Here is a 1,630-nt window from a genome sequence, read left to right on the forward strand (position 1 = left end):
AGCTTCAGTTATAATTTATGTCGAGAGCGAACGGAAATTTCGTCGAACCCCGACTGAAGATTTCCGGGCAATAGCACTTGAGGCACGATTAACGTGTTGCATGGAAGAAACCTCTATGGAGCGAGTTGATAGGACTCCGAACTAGAGTCTTGTTTCCAAAAAAGTTTGATCGCCGAAGGAAGATTTACTGCCGGCCTATTTCGCCGAGGACTCTCAGAAGATTTTCCAGTAGTAGGCTTCCCTTCCTTTTATCGATCGCGTGACTCTGTGAGCGCGAACTATTACCTGCCTCCGGACTTTAGGCGTTACACTTAGACGTTCGGGCCCGCCCATGTATTATGAGTTAAGCCAGGGGCATTCGGGAGACCGAATACTCCAGAGTCGTCAATTTTGAATATAAAGTGGGATCCAGTAATTGGGGATGATCATTGAGAATTTCGACTATAAAGCGAGGTTTACTCCGAGCTTAGATTTGACAGCAATTGAAGAAGAGCGTAGTTAGTATGCATTGCATGTATTGTGGGTTGTGCATTGACTGTATGAGGTGCGTGGTCATTAGGGTCCTGACATAAATGATTTCCTGTGCACACATTCCTTCCGGTAAGTGTAACTGGAGATAAAATTTACCTTTCTCCTTGAAAGGCTGTTAACATTTCTCTGTTATAGTTTCTGTACATCTAATAAATAAATGAATCCGTGTAGATGGAAGTCTGTCATTCGTCTGATGAATCAATCATTGGAATCATGGGAAATATACAATGGTCGCAAATACTCTCAGCCTCTGAAGACGCGGCAAGCAATGACGAGGGAGCGTTAGCTAGCGAACTGTACGAAAATACCTCGAAGGAAGAAGATTTCGACTCGGATTTAGATGAGGAGGGTGCTGATGACGAGTGGCATGGAATAAACGAAGGAGGTGTAGCCACGAATGTATGTTGGGAGGAAGAAGAGTTGATAATTGATGACATGGGCAGCGACGATCCTGTTAACTTGAGTAAGTTGTTCGTCACAGGCTACATATTAGCAACGATCATTTAGGAAACGAATAAATATGCTACACAATGCATGAGCAACTCTGTATCCAGCAGCAGAAGACAACAACAGGCCCGGATGCCTGTTACAGAAGAGGAAATGAACACCTTTATTGGTATCCTGCTTATCATGGTTTTAGTGCGCCTACATGAAATTAGATTGCATTTGTCGCAGGCAGACATGTATCCGCACAAACGTATAAAGAGCGCGCTGGAACGCGGTCGTCTTACATGAATATTGAAATATTTACATTTTTTCGACAATTCCGCCACTAGAACTCAGAAACGTTTGTATAAGCATAGAAATATTGCTGATGAAATTGTCCACACAATTAAGAGTAATGTAAAACATGGTAGAAATATTTTGAGCGAAGAAGAAATGTTTCCGCGGACAGGACGCCACAGTATTCGGTAAGATATTCCAGGCAAGTGGAATAATTATGGGATAAAAATTTATGAACTGTGCCTTCCGGAAGAATATAATGACAACATTCATATTTATGCCGGACCCAATGAAACCGCAATAGTGAAAACACATGCGCAAATAGTGATGAGAGTAGTAGGAGAATTATTATTTGAGGGGGGCATATTATTTACTG

At 42.2% G+C, this 1,630-nt stretch overlaps 1 protein-coding gene across 1 annotated transcript; it reads left to right on the forward strand.

The window, feature by feature from the left end:
- The first annotated feature begins 744 nt into the window (after window positions 1-744).
- Window positions 745-1,266, forward strand: LOC108554191 (uncharacterized). The gene is made up of 2 exons (XM_017909384.1): window positions 745-1,001; window positions 1,086-1,266. The coding sequence occupies exons 1-2, from the start codon at window positions 745-747 to the stop codon at window positions 1,264-1,266; spliced, it is 438 nt and encodes a 145-aa protein (XP_017764873.1).
- Window positions 1,267-1,630: the final 364 nt, after the last annotated feature.

Source organism: Eufriesea mexicana, unplaced genomic scaffold (assembly GCF_001483705.2).
Source record: "Eufriesea mexicana isolate 0111107269 unplaced genomic scaffold, ASM148370v2 scaffold18102, whole genome shotgun sequence".
Taxonomy (NCBI): domain Eukaryota; kingdom Metazoa; phylum Arthropoda; class Insecta; order Hymenoptera; family Apidae; genus Eufriesea; species Eufriesea mexicana.

Bases quoted from the DNA above. Each gene is read 5' to 3' on its own strand.
- LOC108554191 (XM_017909384.1), top strand. From the start codon at position 745: ATGGGAAATATACAATGGTCGCAAATACTCTCAGCCTCTGAAGACGCG. The intron at 1,002-1,085 runs GTTCGTCACAGG...CTCTGTATCCAG, and splicing joins CCTGTTAACTTGAGTAAGTT to CAGCAGAAGACAACAACAGG.